The sequence below is a fragment of the Sturnus vulgaris genome, chromosome 4 (assembly GCF_052056855.1).
Source record: "Sturnus vulgaris isolate bStuVul1 chromosome 4, bStuVul1.hap1, whole genome shotgun sequence".
Lineage (NCBI taxonomy): Eukaryota > Metazoa > Chordata > Aves > Passeriformes > Sturnidae > Sturnus > Sturnus vulgaris.
Window position 1 is genome coordinate 10043152 of NC_142246.1, and position 19329 is coordinate 10062480.

The following is a 19329-nucleotide window of genomic DNA, read 5'->3' on the forward strand; positions in this document are numbered from 1 at the left end:
CCAATTTCAGAATAGCTCCCTGTCTCAAAATAGCACTTTGTGGAAATTGATTAATCAAAGGGAAGTTTTTAAAATAAGTAAACTGAAAATGTCTGTACTGTTAAAAAACCCACGCTTATTAATTAATCACATTTTGTCCCCATGAATATTAATGCATTAACTAGCGTTCAGGAAGTGTTTCACTCACCAGTGATATGACTCATGAGAGGAACACAGGAGCCTCTTGCTCAGAGCAGCATGCAGAGTGGGTTAGAGGAGAAAAAGAAAATACAGCTGATGGCCCAAGACAGGATGAGGCAGCGTGCAATAACCCCAGACTCATACAGCAGACAGAGCTCACCACATAAAAACAGAGAAAGAAAGGTCTAGTTTCTCATTAGTAGTGGTAGAGAAAATAGAGAGGGGGAAATAAGAATGTCAAGTAACAAATAATAGACTCTTAGTTTTCGCAGACAGGAGTTGATCTCTGAAAACTGCTATCCATTATGAAACTTTGACAGTACAGACAATATTCACATTTCATTATGTCTACAGTTTTAAAAGAGGGGGAACATCATCATGTTATTAAACTGCATTTCCTTATAAAATAATGTAAGTTGTTAGAGTGAGTCAAGCATTTTGTTCTAGAACTGATAGCAGAGTGCTAAGTGGGTGAAAAAGTAACAGTCATTCCCACATCATCACATACAGACAGCAAAACTGACAAATATGGCTCTGATTTCCTCTTCACATCATCTTTGGAAAGCAATGAACCACCAAGCCTACCTGGGATTCTGGCAGTCAATTATTGGTGTTCCCCTTTTACATGACTCTCCTCCCAGTTTGTTCTTTCCCATGGGAATTATAGAAACATGAAGGCCTGAACATAGCCTTTAATACAACTTTTACCTCTTCTGCAGCCAGTTCGTACCCATCAGGATTGAGTGAAGGCAGGAGATGAATTCTGGTGTTGTTAATCAAGGTCTGGATGCGAGGGTTCCCTAGAAGATATTCTGAGCACAGATACTGTGCGAGGTATATCAGCAGTTCCTTCCCCACAACTTCATTTCCATGCATGTTGCCAATGTACTTAAATTCTGGCTTGACTGTGGAATGTGAAATAACGAGATGCTTTATTTGATTATGCCTGAGTGGCTTCCAAAATCAGACTAACCCAAGTTGCTTAGTTATGAGTCAAAGTTTTGTTTACACTAATTTCATGCACACGTTCCTGCAAATAGCACAGCAGTTCTAGGTGAACTTCTCTCCATTAAACACCAGTTCAGCAACAGTTTAAATAGTGTGAAATAAACTTAAGCCCAAACTATTAGGATTCCAAACCATAAGAGGTGATCAATGCTCTGAGCTTTTGCTAAAGTCATCATTAATTGTGAGCAAAGGATGCTGAAAACAAAAACACCCAGCCATGGCTGGCAAAGAACAAAATACAACCCTGGCACCCTGACCTACCTTCAGTGCCTTATTTTGTCACAGATCCTAGAAATGACCTGCAGATGTGTAATATATTATGCCTCTATTTGAAAAAGAAGCTGGGTTATGCATAAAAGGGGCTTTCAGGCTAAATAACCCTGGAATAGGCCCATTAGAAACACATAATTTTGCAATTCCCTGCAGTTACTCTCTCAATTTCCATCCTTCCTTAGAGACTAATGGAAAGTGGAAAATAAGTGCACTTTGGAGACACCCTTTCCTGTCTACCCCTTCGTCTTTGCCTTTGATCCCAGCCAGCCTTGAGCTCTAGACCCTGAAGGGGGCCTGGTGCAGAGCTATTATGCCACTTGCTCAGACTGGCAAAATCTCCAGCTCTGGAGCTATTTCTACCTCTTTTTATGCTGCCCTGAGCAGCATGAAGCAACAGATTTAGAGAAAAATGCTAGGAAATGTGTTAAACTATCATCTTTTATCATGCCATATCACAGTTTTCATTTAAAAGTCTGATTCAGAAGCTTTGTGTTTTCCTGGCAAATGGGGTACAAGCTTAAAAAGACACCTGCAACTTACTTTCTTTGAAAAAGAGACAAAGGGTGATAGGCCAGGAAAATGCAAGTAGATCTTTGCTCTGTTAATGACATCTACTGGGACCTGATTAAGTTTAAAGGCACCTCAAAATACCTCTAGACCATGCAAGGCAGCCCAGCTGAGAGCAAACAAAGTGACCAGTCTTTGCTGTCCTCCCCGAGTCCCCTGCAGCACAGCACACAGAGGACACAGCAGCCTGACCTGATCATAATCTCAATAAAGTATTAGGCCAGATATCATCCAGTTCTGCCACACTGCTGAGGATGTGCTGGTGCTGGAGTTCTTCTGGTCAGAAGCAATCTGAGGCTCTCAGCAATGGCCATAGCTATCCACCACATCTAGACAAGTATAATTTTTGACCTGGGAACTGGTAACTGGAAAACAGTACTTAATGCTGCCCTAGAAAGTTATCTGCTTTGTGGAGAATTTAAAACACTTAAAAATCTAGTCCTTGCTGTCTTTGTGATGAAACTACAAAATAGAGATTTGTACTGTTCCCCTCTGCAGAAAATTTGTGAGAACTCATATCCTAATGTATATTTTAGCATCTACATGTAGTATAATAGCATCTATTCAGGGGCTATGATAAAATAAATTCCTGGTATCATCCACCATCAGCATGTTACTCTGACATGAATCTCTGTAGAGGAGGATTGTTTTCAGTGCTGAATCATCCTTTTTTAATGTCAATGTCCTTCTCTATCTGAGGCCTTCTCAGAAGACTTGTGTATTTTAGGATGTGAAGGACAGTGAGGAGGTGGTAGATGATAGTGAGGGCAAGTCAGTAACAGAAAAGTATCCCAAATTTGTACATTGGGCACAAATAAATAACAGTGATATCACTACAACCAAATACACATTGATACAAGGAACAGCATTACCAAGCATGGTCATGCACAGAGCTCATAACAGTAATGAAATTGCTGCTGGCTTAGAATTTCTACAAGGAATCATAAATTATCACTGTGACTCAGGAACACAAGGAAGGAGAAATGTTTTAGAAACAATGCTTTTTACAGTTTAAGTGATGTCCCAGTAAAAGGGCCTGTTTTCCCTTGGATAATCTGGTCTCCTGACCAGCCCTGACATAACTCACGCAGTTCATGGTGTCCAGGCTTGGTTGAAAACTCAATCACAAAAAGATCCTTCCCTTCAAAACTGCGACCTATGCTGTAAGTTGTTGCAATGTGGGAGCACTTAGAAGCAGTCTTCTTCAGCGTGCTCACCATTTGGGAATATGAATGGTGTTTGAACTGAATAAAAGTTGCTGGCAAGTCTGAAGGCAAATCTTCCCCAGCATCTACTTCCCCTGCAATAAAAAATATAACACAGTGTTTAAAACCATAGTGCTCAGAGGACTGTATGAAAACCTGCACTTTTTTCAAATTATCTTTATAAGTAGAAGAATTACAGAAAACAAAGCAGCAATCAAAACCTTAAATGTATGTAGTACATCCCACACTTTATTGTGGCATGTTTTGATTGCAAAATCCTACTAATGCATATGCACACTAACAAATATTTGTGCAATCTCCAGTTAAATTTGACTTTTGGCATGCTAGCTCATTTCAGTAACAAATTGTCAGATTTTTCCCTTTAAATTTGGTGAATCATTTTTTAAAATGAGATTCATCTGTCTTCAGCTATCTGGATCTTTTTAATCCAAACAAAAATCTGTGACAATCATTAATAAGAATATTTTAATGAGCTGTTAAACTTGACAGGCACTCACAGATTTATAAGTGCACAAAAGTTTCAGTTTTTAAATAAAATATTTCAAATATATAGACAGCTATCATACAGGACAGGGCTTTTCTAAACACATCCAAATATCTTGCTCTGAGCTGCCTGTCTTGATGCTCTTTCTAAATGAGGGAGAGAAATAGATACTTCTTGAGTACAGTTTAATTAAGTGTTTAAAACAGGTGGAGCAAAATTAATGGCACATTACAGGGCTCTACAAAGACAATAGGCTGAGGTGACAAGCAAAGACGTTTTGTGCCACAGTTTCCTGGGTTACAATGTAAAGATGTGTCCAAAGTATGTACTCTATCACCATCTGTTGAAATCACCTGGGGCAGCAATCATTATTTCTGTGGGAGATATCTTCTGTTAATGGTCCATCTGTTAAAAACCAGGTAACGCAGTGTTCTTTATCTTTTCCATAACCCATCCTTCCTCCAGAGAGATATCTTGTGTTAATGGGCCATTGAGTCCCACTGCATGGCTGATAAAATTACATCATCCCATGGGGAGATGCTCCATCTGGGGGGAGGAGCCAAGCATTTCCTACCTAGATAAAAACTGAGATTTGGAACACCAAAGCAGTCCTTACCCACTGATTTCCAGAGCTACCAGACCTTTCTACAGGATCACTACTTCAACAAGAGCACTTCATCTGGACTGCTACCAGCACCCTAACTAGTGGGGTGTCAGGTTGTATTCTGACTCTGTCAGTGGCTTTTCTTCTGTACTATTGCATGTCTTGTATTTTTCTCTCTTTTTTTTTTTTTTTTCCTATTAAATTGTATTTCTGACTTGGAGTCTCTCACTGGTTTTGCTTTCAAGCCATGACACACAGATAAGCCAAGCCGAGTGAGATGAGCCCCTCCCTGTGCAGACAAGGCGTGCCAGCAGAGCCTCCTCCCCTCCTCACCTCGCAGCTTTGCCAGCGGGTCGAAGCACCCCTCTTCCTCCCCAGCAAAGAACCGGTCACAGTCTAAGAAGTAGGGCCAGGCCATGTCTATTGCATCAAAGGCAGGAAGGCAATTTTTTTTGAGGTTTTCACAGACGTGCCTGCAGGGCTTTATGGCTTTGTCCTTCTCACACTGCGGGGCCAGCACGGAGCAGCCCAGGAGCCTGAGGTCGGGGTTGCATTCCCCCTGGAGCAAGTTGTGCAGCACACTGATGAGCAGGTACTCAGAGCTGTACTCAATCACCTCTCGAGACTTCTGATCCAGAAAATTAGGATACACCATTTGAGTATAGGCAACATCAGTACAAGAACTCAGGGCAATATCCACGCATTTTGCTATGAAAAGGAACATAGCAAAAATTACTTTCTTCACTGACATTCTGAATAGACAAACAGAATACCATATCCAATGAACTTATTTCTTTAGTTCCCAGGTAGGCCAGAAATAGTTTGCAAACTGAATTGCATATTTAAAACCACTTATAGAAAGATGATGAGAAGCATGCTTGGTTCTGGAGATATAATTTGAGCTTAGGAATTTGACCAGAGAATTCTTAAGAAAAAGGTAGGAACTTGCTGGTGAGAAAAACTCAGATTCCTGAATAAAATAATATTTATGATATCACTCTCCCCTGACTTTGAATTGTCACATGGATTCCCCAAGTAGGTGTGAGATCCTACAGGTTTTTTCTTTAGTGGGGAATGTACTGCTAAGTTATCTCTTTTCTCTGCTTGGCCTCATAAAATTTGTAGAGTTTAATATCTTTGAAACTACAGAGCCTCCATGAAGTTTGATTGGAATTGCTCAAAGAGTTGAAAAGTCATTCTGGTGCTTAACTCACAGGCGAGCAGACACATAATATGATTACAGGTATATTCTCAGAAACCCAGTACATTTTAAGAAATCGAGTTAGGAGGTCTTAGGAAGGATAAGTATTGGTAACACCTTCAACCCACTTAGAAGTGAAAAAGGGTAATAAAAAGACATTTCTTCATAAAATTCCTGGCTGTTATAGTAATGGATCTACATTTGAGTGTCCTTTTCTTGGTAATGATTCTGCCTGGTAACAAATGCTGTTGTCACAGCAGCAAAATGCTACACTGTGTGAAAGAGCACATTTCTCTTGTAATAAAACCCACTGTAGCACCAACATGAGCATACTTGTCAGGAAATCATGAAGAAATACTTAGGGTTTTGAGGTTCTCCAAGAACAGCAAGGAAAGACACTTCATACCTTTCTGTACACTTTGGCATTGACCTGTAAATGAAGAGCAAAAGAGAAATCGTTACAGGGTGGGTGTACATGGCTCCTCCTCTGTGTTAGGAATTACCTGATCTGGTATCTGCTGCAGCTCTGTGTCCTGAGATCCAGCCATACCAGGAACAAACACATATCCCAGCAGGCACGTATTACAGAATCACAGAATAGGCTGAGTTGAGAAACCCCATTCCTCTTCATCAATGCACAGTTAGGTGCCTAGGAAATTTCACTAATCAAAACCTAGGTCTTTTTTTAATCTGGTTAGTCTAAAAGTCTGTATGGGTCCTGTACATATCAAGGTGTTTTATCCATCTCCCCTAAACGACCATTTTGTCCCACATAATGCTGTGGATACCTTTCCTGTAAAGCAATTCAGCCTTTGGTAGATATGAGGGAATTTTATTTCTTCCTCATCCTACTTCATCATATCTCTAGCAGTTGTGTTTTATCACACTTTCAATAATATCTTAAAACTAATTATTTCCCTCCCCAGCTACTCTCACAGGAAAGCTTTATCAAAAGATCACTCTTCTAATGGCTAGAAATTGCCTTTTAATTTCGTGTTTAAAAGTATTTGTGGTCAGTTTATTTCCATTATTTTTGTGCCAGCATTGTCCTTGAGCTTAAGTAGCTCTCTGCATTCCCTGGTGCATTCCTTCACACTGCACTGGCCGAGAGTGAACAGATCTCCTCTGCTTTCTGTTTACTGGGTCAAATAAATGATGCTCTCTTGATTTTGAAGGAACGTGGTTTGATGACCTAGGAAATGCTTCTTTTGCTCCTGTAGCCAGTGATTCTATATTGTCCTTCTCCAATATAACTAAATAAATATATTTCTGCCAAGGCATTGGAGTAGTTTTCACCAGTGTCTCATAGGAGCTAAATCACTCTGTGCAAGCCTGAACACCACCAGGTTCACCTTTCCTGTGAGGTAGTGGGGATCTGTTCTGCTGCTATTTCTTCTTGCTGTCACTGGGGGGACAGGCATCCAGTTTCTTGCTTAGTAAATTGAGCATTTGTCCTCACAAGACCAAATTCATTATGTTTCCTTTTTTTCCTGCTAAAGAGAGTTTAAACTTCTACTGCTGGCATATTTGTTTAAATGTAATCATCTGCATATGTGTTGCTAATGAGTTGATCATTCTTTAGCCAAAATAAAGTCATTGTATTGAGAACTAAGTTAACCCTGGGATTTTATCTTGGAGGGGGACGTTTAATTGGAAATTAGTCTGGTTCTATATTATGGATTGTAATTGAGCCACATTACCTCATAAAATAAATGAGGCATCAGAACTAGCAGAAACAGTCCATCCCCAACACCAACAAGTCCTGTTATGCAGCAAGCTAGAAAAAATTATACCTATACAAACTCCTTTCCTGGTTCAGTACATTATGATAATTACATTAAATAATACCTGGTTCATCAACACTGCCTTCCATTATAGGAGTTCAGTGTTTCCCTCAGCTAGGAATAATCCCCTCTGTGAGTTAGTTATTAAGGTCAAGGCATTTCTGAAAAAAACTTCATCTCAGCCAGATACTGCATGCAGTGCTACATCTGGGGATAATCAAGGAATAGCATTTTGTACAATGCTAGCTAGCTGTGAGAGAGAAATAAATGATCTCGTTAGTAAGAGCTCCAGCAATTAATCCTGCTGATAAAATTGGATGTCACTGCCCTCTGAATCTGGATAGTCTTATATACTAACATCACCACACCCACATTTGAGAGACCTTGGACAAGAGTATGGAGTCAGCCAAATGTTCCTTACAGAGGGGAAAACGTAGTGTGGAGAGGACTGGCTTGAGTTTAGTCACGTCCCAATGCAGAGAGTGACACTATCTCTGTTTATCACCAGGGTCATTAGCAATGAATCCCCTTTGTTACCTTGAGGAGTGGATGAGAAATACTTGGCACCCTTTTCTCCCTGTCCTGAGCAGAAAATTAATGTATTGTAGCTATTATTTTAGACTAGATGGTTGTATGTGCTGGGCACAGTTTTTCATGGGGCATTTGGGGAGCATGAATGGTCTTTCTACAACTGCTCACATTTCCTCAAAGGTAAGAGGCATTTCCCCTTCTGCTGGCTCCAGGACCAAGCTACAAATGTCCTTTTAGTCTATCTGTCTGACATGCAATGATCAAATAATGAAACTGAGGCACACACAGTCTCCCCAACCACTTTTGCTGTGCAGGAGTGCTACAGCCATCAGTCACTTGGAGATGTGGCACAGGCCTGTTCTCAATGGCATGTCAGAATTCTTCTTATTCAACTGGAACAAGCAGAGGAAACCAAAGGGAAAATGCAGCAGGCAGGGTATGGATGTGGTGCTGCTTCTCCCTGCTCCAGCTCTGAGCAGCAGCAGCCTTGCTGTGTTTAACAGATGCCTCTTTCTGCCCAGCTGGCCGGGAGGAGAGGCATGGGGAAGCAATGGAGAGCTGATGGAAGAGATGTGAAATTCCACTGATATGCTGTCCAAGGGTTCACCTGAGGACTGGCTCCTTTTGTGAGCAGGAGGAGATGTTAGCACAGGAGAGGGAAAGACAGCTCTGGTTTCAGACTGTGCTACATGCCATCCACACTTTGATACTTTTACCATAGTTATGTAGGGAGAGGAAATCTATTAAGTTACACAGGTATTGCTCATTAGCAAAGATGATGTCTAAAGAGGATAAATCTGTTTTTTAAATGAGGAACCAAAACCATATAAATATTTTCAATGGCAACTGAAGTTATTCATCTCAGTATTTGATAAACAGGGATGATTCTGCAACAACCCTGTTTGGTAGATAAAGCTTTTCCACTACTTGTGATCCAGGATGCCCCTTACAAACTCAAAGCTTTCATTTTTCTTAATAATTTACTGATTAGCAAAAGTTACTCCAAAGTGCTGGGTCCTAAACCTGGATTTAAACCTAAATCTATATTTAAGCTAAACTTAGATTTAAGCCTCACACCTTTGCAGCATACCATTGCATTTTCTCTTTGTCTCTCTTTACTAGAGACATCCATGCAACTTCTGGCCACATTTCCCCATCACAGTGCAAGCTGCACTATGACCCATATATCAGCCACAGCTCTGTCTTGTAAACATCCAGGTCTGAAACAGCTTGAGGTTTCAGGTTATCAGAGTCAGTATACATAAAATCAAGAGAGAAAAGGTCTGTTTTATACCAAACCTTGCTTTATAGCCAGCCATAAATGTGTATGTGTGCTGATGTGGTGTTTTGACTTTCCCAATGTTTCCTAATGCCAATGTTTCCTAACGCCAATGCTTACATATGTTTTGGAGGGTGCAGCTCTGCAAGGGCCAAGGATAATTCTGCAGGATGTGTGCTTATATAAATAAGTGTGGATACATGTAGTTGGGCCAGAGCCTGCCTGCCTGGAGAGCCAGCAGCAGGAAGCTCTCCAAGGCCAGCTCCCAGGCTGCACTGTACTGTCTGTTCCTGCAGCCTTGCACCCACTGGCCTGAGTGTCTGCACATAGAAATCACCACAAAGTCCCCCATCCCTGCCCATGACAACTCGTTTTCTCTAAGCTCTGGCAATGCCAGGAGAGATCAACCACTCCCTTTCTCATTTTCATAAGAAAAATGACAGGGGTTGATATACAAAGAGCTTCTCAGGTCTCCCAATTGACTTGGCAGGCTTCAATAGTTGCTTCTTCTGTACTTGAAAGAGTCTAAAATTTTTCAGGTTTTTTGTGCAGAGGCTTCCCTGGGCTCAAAGGAAGACAGTGTCACCTCCTCTCAAAGTCCCATCCACCAACAGGTTGGTACAGAGAAACCTTTTTCTTCCTAACCTAGAACAGCCTTTTCAATTTTTTATGTTTATTTTTGTACTGTAACTATTCCACCAGAGCTACAAAAGTCCTTTCAGTAGTGCAGCTTCTATTTAAGATTATGGATAAAATAACTTATTGAAGAGGAGAAAAGCCATTTCAAGCTTTCTGAGCTCTCTCTATAAAATACGTTTCTGGATTTAATTTGCAAAGGCAAGCTTGAAAATCTACAATGCAGCACATACATATTTTACTGCCAAGCTTACATTTTTTCCCCTTGATGATTCAGCACCAAAGGAAGCAAGCTGCTGTGATTAACCCTAACCCACACAAGAGAGCTCAGCAGCTACTTCTGGTACCATGGACTGGCCAGTTGCCTTTTCAAGAGCAAAGCCAACAGTAAACCCATGTGATTGATGATCTGGAATAAGCCCGAGGGCAAGTCTTAAATCTGAAATATCTAAGTCATTCAGTGAGGCAGATTGGAGGGGGTGTGCTGGTCAGTACAGATCAAAATAGATGAGATAATGTATATTGTAAAGACCAGCATAACCCCTCCCAGCTTTCTGGGCTTCTTACAAGATTTTTTTAAACTAGAAGAACATATGTATTCATTTAAATCTGTTTACAGTCAAAGCCTCCACTTTTCCAAACAAAGCATTTCAGTTCCTTATCAAGTTTCTATTACTCTCCCGGCTGATTTATGTGGTTCATCAAGTCAGTCTTTCAATGATATTCTGCCTTAGTCACTAAAGAGACAAAATTTAGTATCAGTAGCAAGATACAAACACTGCTGAGCTGTACCATTTTGCAAAATACTGGAACAGCATCTTCAAATGGCAAAGCATAGCCTGCTTCCAGAGCCAGCCCCTAGCTCCGGCAAAAAGACAAGGGCAGGACAAAATCCATTATATAACATTAAATGGATCAGAATCATCAGGAGGAGGGTGTGGGAGGAGTGGGGATGTAAGGGGACTAGTGGCAGAGTAATGGGAGAGCTGAGTAGCCTGGGCAGGGGGAGAACGGCTGAGCAGAAAGCCCAGAAGAGAAGGCAGCTACACACCCAGGGAATACATGCAGGGGCAGAAGTGGAGAAGATTCCCAGCAACAGAGAAGAAATTCCAGGAAAACCGGAGTAGAGAGGAGTGCTTGCAAAATGCAGCCACGTGGTTAACTCAATTTTCTGGATACAGCAAAGGTTTTGTGAGTAGAGGATTGAATAGATGTTATTAACCCTCCAGCAATTGCAGTAACTGCCTGGGGGAGGGATGTGTTTGCAGCAGGCAGAAACAATGCCCAAGAGCTCTGTGCAGCCCTCCTTTATCTCTGCTCCCTCACTTGAAGAAACCTGAAAGCACCTGAAAGAGATTAATGCCTCATCTGCCTTTATTTTGCAGAGCAAGATCACAGCAGGAAGATGCAAGCCAGTGTTCGTTGCCAATCACCTTTCTTTCTAACCCACCTGCTGCCTGGCATTTGGTTAAACATCCATTTTTATTGAATTACTGGAGATGTTCCCACAGCAATGACACTGCAATGAGTTCTTTAGGGATTGTTTCTCTCTCAGGATTGCTCTGGAGCCAGGGAGAAGGTGCTGAAGTTTTCCATGGATGATGTCAGGTCACAACCTGCAGGCCACAGGTCAAACTCTGTGCAGATGCACACCAAGACCTGTCACATGGCAAGGGCACAAAGACAGCCTTAGTGGGCACCAATAATCCTCCCTTGTTTCTAGTTGTTCGCATGCAACTTAAACACGTCTGCAGTTGTAGATGGTGCCTAAAAGAACTGATGAGGAGTATTTCTGTCTGTCTGTCTGTCTGTCCCCACCACTGCCTTGGTGCCTCTAGTGACTCTGGTGTCACCCCAGCTATGTCTCTGGCTGATAACTGCTGCTTCAAGGAGTCCTTCAGGAGTTGAAAATCCTGAATATAAACATAATTCCCTAAACAAAACCTACTAAATGCCTTTTCCTGGCCTCAGCTGAGATATTTCCCAAGTTGCTAGGGAAAAGTTGCCCATTGGGAAAAAAAAATGCAACAAAGATGATAACAAGGGGGCCAGCAGTTGCCAAATTGACTGAAGGCTTAGTGAACTGCATTGTGTGACAGGGCTGCTGCTGAGCAAGCATTTCCTGTGCACCAGGATGATCTGGAGACCTGTGGAGATCATCTCTCAGGGTCTGGTCAGTGAAGGAAGGAGAAATAAGCTTGTATCTGGGGGATGATGGCATTAAACCACAGCAAGGGTAAGAAGGTGGAATAGGCCAGGAAATCTCTAAAACTATCATCTAAAGGATCAAATTTTTTGCCAGGTTGCCTGGCAAAGGATGTAAACGTATTAATCAGGTATTCTGGATCTGTGATGCCCCCATAGCTGTACTTTGTGACCATACACTCTTTACAGCTCAGGTCCCATGGTTTTAGGATGTAGTACTCTCAAGTGCTTTGGCCAACAACCTACCATAGTTAGAAGCTTTCCTTTAAGCAAGCCCAACTCTGTCGAATGCCATAGGACAGAGGATCATGTCTGAAAAATTGAGGGTTTTATCTTTTCTACCACAATATTTCCAAAACATTTTCCAAAACATCATCCCATTCTCTTTAAACAGTGTAACCATCCCCCTAGATCAACTCTGTCTTTTCTTTAGTTTAGCTGTATGAGAACTATTATAATTAACATCTCATCTGATTCTTCTGTAAGTAGAGTTTTAACCAAATGTGGTACTTTTATGTACAAAAGATTGACAGTTAATTGAATAACCTTGACTTAAATCTGTGCCTTAATTTCATATTGTCTTCTAGATAACTGTATCCTATTATTACTCTAAAAATTGGGTGTCAATTATTTCAGTAGAGTTACAACAGTGTAAATTAAAAGATTGGAATTTCAGTTTTATTTCTGAAGTGGACAAAGTAATCCCAAATCCCTAAACTCTACTGATCTGTGACAGCTGTAGCCAACTGGGAAGGTGATTCTGTCCAAACAAGACTCAGGAGTCATAAATCCCTGGGTCATAAAAGCCCAGCAAAGAGACCAGGACATGGCCCAGCAGCCTCAAACACCATGCACACACCATGATAGGAGACTCCTAAGTGGTACCTCCATGCTCAGCTCTGCAGCAGGCAGTAACACATGGTGTTTATCCAGCATTTGGCCCAGGCTTCAGGAGCCCAAAGAGGACCATGGTAGCTGTCAGCCATCCAGCATCCTCAAACACTGTGACTGTGTGAAGGAAGAGGTAGTGTATAGAAATGTTATAGAGGATCAACTATTAGTGTTATTAAGTCTTGCTAAAAGCCTAGCTGTGACTAAGAGCAGCAGGGTTTTGTTCAAGTTTTGACTTCTATGTTTTCACATGGCCGCACCTTAAAGATGTACAAGTATTCTGAAGAAAACTTCAGATTGAAATTGTGCATAAACCATTTCAGCAGTATAAGGAGATATCTTTGTATTTTATTTTCAATATAAACTTACTTTCCCTACAGGTATCTGTTTCTGATCCCATTTTCCATGTTAAAAGGAGCTGAAGGCCAGTGTTGCTAAGATAATAATTGTGTAGAAATCCTAGAGCCACTGACAGGAATTCAGCAGAGCTCACATGATTCAGTGATGACAACTGGCTTCACAAAGAGCAGGAATTTCTCATCTCATGAGTGAGCATGATGTAGATGCTAGTTCTGCATTTTTTTGTTTTGACACAACTTGGACACATCCATCTCAGGTCCAGCCAGTGAGATTCCTGCAGCTTGGGCTTTCCCACACGTGTAGCAGTACAGTCCTGTGGTCATGCTCCACGTCAGCACCCACCAGTGCCAGCCACAGAGGGATGAGGGACCACCCCACTGGGGCAGGGAGAAAACCCCAGTCCACTGCCAGGTCACTCAGTGCAAGCAGCAGCAGTTGGAGAGGCTCTGCCTCTGTGTGTGCACAAGTTTCACCAGGAAACCAGCACGAGAAACATCCACATCAGGTGAACAAATTTGCTCAGGTCCCATGGAACTTGGACCAGTGTGAAGGTCATGGGAGGAAATAACTTTTCCCTTTTTTTGCCTTTTACTTAGCAAAAACTGTGGCACATTATGGAGTTTGGAGCTGCAGAGAAGAAGAGGGGAAAGAAAGGTATAACATCTCTCTGTGAACACACTTTTTCTGTCAGTCTGACAATCAGTCCTACTCAATGCTGTAGCTCAGAGAGGAGCCAATACCACAAAATCTGTTCTGGGCTCCAGAATAAATACTGTAATTGTCCCCTGCCCTGGTGGTTTCTCACTCCTCATCTCTCTTCCTTATACCTCCCCACTCCCTCTCATCTCCAGTGGCTAAGGTCAGAGATCCTCAGAATGGGACAATGTCTGTCTCATGAGAAAGCCAAAATGATGAAAACAACAAGGTGCTTGGGAGAGGACACCCACAAGTGACAGGTGTGCCAAACAGCACTCTGGCTGCTTTCCTACCTCCACAACTTCAGGTTAAACTGTTCCACTCCTCTGGACTCCTGCCTGGAGAATAGGAGGCTCAGGGAGACCTTCTCCTTCTCTACAATTGCCTGAAGAGGGGTTGTAGTGAGGAAGGGGGGGGGTCGGTCACTTCTTCCAGGTAACAAGAAAAAGGACGACAGGAAAGGGCCTCAGGTTGGTCTAGGGGAGGTTTAGGTTGGGTACTAGGGAAGATTTCTTCACAGAAAGGTTGCAAATCTTTGGAACAGGCTGCCCAGGGAACTGCTTGAGTCACCATCCCTGGAAAGATTTAAAAGAAATGTAGATGTGCTGCCTAGGGATCTGGTTTGGTGTTGGGTTCATGGTTGAGCTCGAAGACCACAGCGGTCGTTTCCAACCGCAGCAATTCCATGGATTTGGCATCTGACAGACTGTGCCACCTGCCAGTGCCATCCTTCCAGCGCTCGGGCAGGGATCGGGAGGGTGGCAAAAGGCTCGGGCAGCCCTGCCGGGTTTGAGGTGGGTCGGGGTCGGTGTCTCCCCGCAGCCTGTGTACGAGCCCAGGAGCCACACGGTGGCACCACAGACGGCGGCGCGGTGGCCAGGACAGCCCGAGCCGTGCCGGACCAGGACAGCCCGAGCCGTGCGGGTCCAGAACAGCCCGAGCCGTGCGGGACCGGGACAGCCCGAGCCATGCGGATCCAGGACAGCCCGAGCCGTGCGGGATAGGGACAGCCCGAGCCGTGTGGGACCGGGACAGCCCGAGCCGTGCGGGATAGGGACAGCCCGAGCCGTGCGGGTCCAGGACAGCCTGAGCCGTGCGGGACCGTGGCGGACCCGGCCCGTCCACTCCCCGGTGAGCCCCGGGGTTCGCAGCCCCACCGAACACCGGGGTACCCCTGTCCCGGAATGCCCCGGCAACACGCTCCCTGAATACAAGTGACAGGAAAGGAAAGGATTTATTGCTTTTAGCATCACTATTGATAAAGGTTTTTTTTGCCGTTATGCCCCATTCTGGAAGTGTTCAAGGCCAGGCTGGATAGGGGTTGGAGCAGCCTGATCTTGTGGAAGGTGTCCCTGTCCATGGCAGGGGATTGGACCTTTAAGGTCCCATCCAACACAAACCATTCTATGATTCTATTATGCAGCCTTAGTCTGACTCTGGTGACATTAATTTTGGAGTTGTCCCCAGCTGCAAGGAAAGTCACCTATTTGAAGAAATACCACTCTTCAGTCTGCCTCTGTGGGTTTTTAGTTTTGCTGTCAATATTTATAAACCACTTTATTTAAATAATTACCACTACACTACATCAGTCAGTAGCAGAGATGCACAACTTGGATAAAGAGGAGCCAGTTTTATTAGCTCCCTCTGAAAAAGTCTGGCCATGTCTCAGAGGAAACATGCTAAACTGTACTCACCCAAACTATAGGCTAAGAGGCCAGTTAAACTCATATGGGCCTGACAATGGGACCTTGTAGCATCTTATCACAGAGAGACAGTAGCTTACTGACTCCCCAGGGATACAGGACACAGCCAGAGAGAAGGGATCTGCCCCTCTCAGTGCCATGGCTCCCAGCTGCTGCCCAAAATTCTCACCACATAGTGTATGATTCCTGTGTCATATTGTGGAGCTGGATGACAGTAATCATTTCCTTATTTTTCTTAACAGAAAAGCACAAAGAATTTTCAAAGGATCTTGGTATTGTAAATCATGTTTCATTTTGGCTTTGTATTAAAAAAAGCAAAATGAGTCACTGCAGAACAAATACCACCAGGAAGCCTGCAGAAAGCAGCTCCAGCCTTGCTGGGAGTCAGACTGGTTCCTGCTGCTCTCTCCTTCAAGAGCAGCTCCAGGCTGGCCTCCTCTTGCAGGGCACTATAGGTCTGACCACTGGGATACAGCAAGACCTACACAAGGGATCCCAAAACAGGAGAGAAAATCTCAGTGCTGCAGCTGAAGGTACAGTCTATGCCCTGAACACTGAGAGGAGACCCCTGCCAGGCCCATTTGTGAACATGTGCATCACTGCAGGCCCCTTTCTTTTCATGTGGCCTGACATGAACTTATCCCCCCCTTTAGAAAAGAGAGATCCTTGTGAAGCCTGTCAGGTCTCAGTTTTATTGTCTGATCCAACAGCCCTCCAGTGTGAAGGGTGTTCCCTATGTGGCACACAGCGTGGTGCCATTGACCACTCCCTTTCCCTACCTCTAGCCATTCCTCTAGCACCATATCCAGCTGCCTTCCTGCAAGCCCTGCCCTAAGACACCACAGCTGCCAACACACACAACACACTCTCAGAGTCACCCCTCAATGATCCATACATTTGTGGTTGCTAGGATTAATATCCCATGGCAAGACTGATCAGCTGGAACTGGAGCAGAATCATACCTCCCAGGGAAAGGTCATGCTGCAAACCACACAGCCTCTTCCTGTAATTGGCTGAAAATAGTCTACAACTCTTCTCTTTGTGCAGCTTTATCCAAAAATAAAATCCCTTTAGGCTGTGGTAGACCTCACTTTGATGTTCGTGGGAACAGCATTCTCAAATTATATGCAGTACATGGTACATGAACTGCACTGTGTAGCAGTTCAAGGCCAGTGACAGTCTATGGCTTATATTTAAGCACTGAAATATAGTTGAATTTCCTTGGGTAGCATTAAGGTCAGTTGCAGGTTAACTTATCTCTTCCTGTAATCCTATAAAATAAATATTTTTCTGACTCATTTTAAGTTTAAACTCTCTGAAAATAGTTTTCCTGGAATAGACCTTGTCACTACACTGAAATTCATGCCTCTACTCTCCCCACATAATCAAGCACACTTGATAAAAAAAATTTTTGAAAGGCACTGTTAATTTATTTTATTAGTCAACTGGTTACTGAATCAAAAATTTCAATTAATTTAGCAGCATGTTCCTATTTAACCTTTATTCTAAAGGGTAAATCTGCTTTTCCAGCCAATCAATTCAAACAAATTCCATATTGCTTATAGCAAGCTAAAACACACCCTACAGCTGTCAGATCCTAATAAATCTCATACTTTGGATTTGAAATAAATGACCTAAAGCTAAATGTAAGGAAAAGCTTTTCTTTTTCTCTTTTTTTTTTTTTTTTTTTTTTTTCTCTTAAGCAGAAAAGCACAGAGAAGGTCAAAAGTTCACCTTCTTGCAATCTGACTATCACATTCCTAGAAGGCAAGGCCAGGGATGAGGTGAACCTTCTGCATTCCCCATAAGAGTAGGGGGGTCCTTCCAGCACGGAACTCAGACTGACAGACAGACATCTCAGCCACAGCCTTAGAGACAGTGATGAGGTGTCATTATGATCCCTTACATCACAGCCTTGTTTTCCTGCTGCACAGCCACACACCTCCCACCTTCCCATCCGTACTTCCCACGCACAGCCCCAGTGTCACCAGCAGCAGTAGGCAGATTTCCAAAGAGTTGATCCCCCTCATTTCTAGGGGAGAGTGACAGCTCCTGTCTCCCTCTCCTTGAAGGTGGAACTCTTTAGTTATCTCCAGGAGAAGGAAGAAGAGAAGCAGGAGGACTTTTGGGGTGGTTCTCCTTACCTAGGGTCTCCTGGCCGGTGTCGCAGCGGGGTGCTGGCTTGGTGGCCCTGAGCAGCCCGGCGAGGAGCAGCAGGAGCCTCAGGACCATGCTGGAGCCCTGGCCCATGGGCACAGTGATGTGGCGCTCCCTGCCTGCTGCAGGGACTCCTCTGCCGAGCCTCAGCGCTCCCGAGCTGCGGAGGAAAGCGGAGCGCTGCGAGGGCATGCCCACGTCTCACTGTGTGTGCAGCCCAGGCGTCAGATTTCAGCTGCATTTCAGCTTGGAAAGCAAAAGGCTTCGAGACAGAGAGGGAGGAGGAAGGAGCTCCCCCTCCCCTCTGCCTCCGGACCGTCTCCCTCCTGCCGCCCGGTTCACATTTCATAAACAGTGAGAGCAAAGGGGGGTCTCTGCTTGTGCCCTGCCGATCCCTCTGCGGGTCCCTTTGGTCTTCATGCAGCACTTTCCTAAGGGACGAGCGACATTCCTGAAAACGTGTCTCTCTGAAGCCAAGAGAACTGTCTGGAAGAGACAGCAAAGCAAACAACTGAAAGCAACTTTCCTCTCAAATAGCGGTATTTCATCACATACTTAACTGCAAGTTTAAAACATACCATGGCAGTGAAGGGGTTCTGAGCTGCACCCCCTCCAGCACACAGAGAATGGGAACACACAGAATAGCCACTAGGATCCCCCTCTGCATGCTCCTCCTGGGCATTTCACTTAAGATAAGATCGAGTTATCTGGAGGGATTCCAGTATTTTCTGTCTATTCTTAAAAAATAATAACTTCACAAATGTGTAGATAAGACTCCAGTACAACATTACAAGGTTTAAACTGGATGGTAAATCTATATTAAGTCGATAGTAAATTGACCTTTTAACTTTTTTGTTTAGTTGGTTTTGGTGGGGATTTTTCAGTATATTTTAGAGAAATACATATTGTATGCTTTTATTTCTGTGCAACAGATATGGTGGAGAAGCATACCTTAATTATGATGCAAATTCCTCATTTCTTACCTACACATAAGAAAACATCCCATATCACAGAAGAAAAAGGGAATTTTTCCTCAAAAATCTAGACAAAGATAGACCAAAGCATCCTATCTTTTCAGGCAGCCCATGTTTCTTCGAGAACAGATACCTGCTTACACAGGAGAGCAGAGAATCTGCCCTTGCAGGTGGAGCATGCTGGCTCCTGCTGATCAGTATTGGAGATCAGTAGGGAGTTATGGTGCTGTATGATAATGTAATCAAATGAACCCCCCGTAGGGAAACCACTAAAGAGGCTGACAGGGCAGGAGAAAGCTGCGTGTGTCTCAGAAATTAATTGATGTCTCATCTCATTTGAAAGAGATGCATTGAGAAGCTCAGCAGTCAAGTATGTCCTCTGCTTCCAGGTTCTGCAAGGCAGGTTGGCATTTTGTCTCCAGGATTTCCTTCCAGATCTGGAGACTGCAGATTCTGCCCTGTCTTAATGGACTAAACATTACCAAAGCCTATCAGAGTTCAAAAAACAAACTTCCAAGGACAAGAATACTATTTACTTGCATTGTTTTTCGTCCTAATCACACAGCAGTG

At 43.4% G+C, this 19329-nt stretch overlaps 1 protein-coding gene across 1 annotated transcript in view; it reads right to left on the bottom strand.

Moving 5' to 3' along the window:
• CPZ (carboxypeptidase Z) overlaps nucleotides 1-18046 on the bottom strand; it is a 35115-nt gene extending 17069 nt beyond the window's left edge. The window contains exons 1-5 of the mRNA XM_014895290.2: nucleotides 17773-18046; nucleotides 5950-5973; nucleotides 4676-5050; nucleotides 3116-3328; nucleotides 889-1085 (exon numbers count right to left, since the gene is read on the bottom strand). Coding sequence (XP_014750776.2) covers nucleotides 889-1085; nucleotides 3116-3328; nucleotides 4676-5050; nucleotides 5950-5973; nucleotides 17773-17977 — 1014 coding nt within the window. The 5' untranslated portion in view covers nucleotides 17978-18046. The remainder of the gene's footprint in view (nucleotides 1-888; nucleotides 1086-3115; nucleotides 3329-4675; nucleotides 5051-5949; nucleotides 5974-17772) is intronic.
• Between the last annotated feature and the right edge of the window lie 1283 nt (nucleotides 18047-19329).